Source organism: Penaeus monodon, chromosome 20 (assembly GCF_015228065.2).
Source record: "Penaeus monodon isolate SGIC_2016 chromosome 20, NSTDA_Pmon_1, whole genome shotgun sequence".
Taxonomy (NCBI): domain Eukaryota; kingdom Metazoa; phylum Arthropoda; class Malacostraca; order Decapoda; family Penaeidae; genus Penaeus; species Penaeus monodon.
Window position 1 is genome coordinate 35277411 of NC_051405.1, and position 1063 is coordinate 35278473.

A 1063-nucleotide genomic window follows, 5' to 3' on the forward strand; every position below is an offset into this window, starting at 1 on the left:
CATGGTTCCATTCATAACTTACATTCCTACAGGTGTACATCCTTGAAGCTGTGAGCCAAATGCCAGTCATAGAGAGAGAGTTGGTGAAGATCCTTCTACAGAATGCCAAAGTCTTCAGAGCCACAGTGGGACTACCTCTTGCCACAGACACCTCTGGCACTGCCTATGATTTAAACATGTCAGGCATTGGAGATGTTGATGACCTAGCATTGTCTCAAGGGAACACCAACCAGCTGCAGCAAGATGCAGACAAGGCAGAGGAGGATTCTTATAGCACTAAAAGAAATAATGGTAGTAGCATTGCCAGCTTAGAGATTGACTCTCTGGAATGTCCCTTAGCAGAGTACCTGAGTTGCGAGCCCAAAGATGTATGTGAGGGGTACACATGCACAGAATCTGAGCTTTATGTTGAGCAGCTAATCCTCTCTCACCTGCGGTTGCTTATAAATACGCGGGATGAACTGGCTTTGACAACCAGCTGTAGCATCCCAGGGAGAGAAATCTCACAGCAGGGCTTTGCTGACATTAAAGATGAAGCACAGAAGAAGAGCATGCCCATGTTTCAGGTAACGTGTCACTTACCATGATTTGTTTTGGGGTTCTGTGATTAGATTATTTACTTTTGAATGAGATAATGTGATAATACTACAAGTAAACAAGTGAAGTTACTGGTATTTGTTAATGTAATAGTTACTTTTGAGAGGGAGTGTAATTATATGTAAATTAATATCTTAGCTTCATATTTAGTAATTTCAAAATGAAAGATTGTCATTTCTTACATTCATTATTTTAAGTGATACATTACTGGCAAAAACACTCAGTCCGTATTCTCCCTAATCCACAGACCATACTCTCCTTTATCATGCGATTACGGCTTGGTGGTAAGGGGTATCAGCCAGAGCCAGACCACCCAGTGCTGCTCCATGCTAAGCCTCTGGGGGAGTTTGTGGACTCCATTATGAAGCTCCAGAGTGTAGCAGAGGAGGAACCTGACATAAGGTGAGTCTATATTCTCTTTTTAAGATTAATTGTGTTACTGTTTAGTTTTATTTGTTAAACCCAT

The 1063-nt window shown here is 41.5% G+C and overlaps 1 protein-coding gene across 1 annotated transcript in view; it reads left to right on the forward strand.

The window, feature by feature from the left end:
* Positions 1-1063, forward strand: part of LOC119585778 (PCNA-interacting partner-like) — a 9518-nt gene that overhangs the window by 4618 nt on the left and 3837 nt on the right. The window contains exons 7-8 of the mRNA XM_037934492.1: positions 33-566; positions 845-999. Coding sequence (XP_037790420.1) covers positions 33-566; positions 845-999 — 689 coding nt within the window. The remainder of the gene's footprint in view (positions 1-32; positions 567-844; positions 1000-1063) is intronic.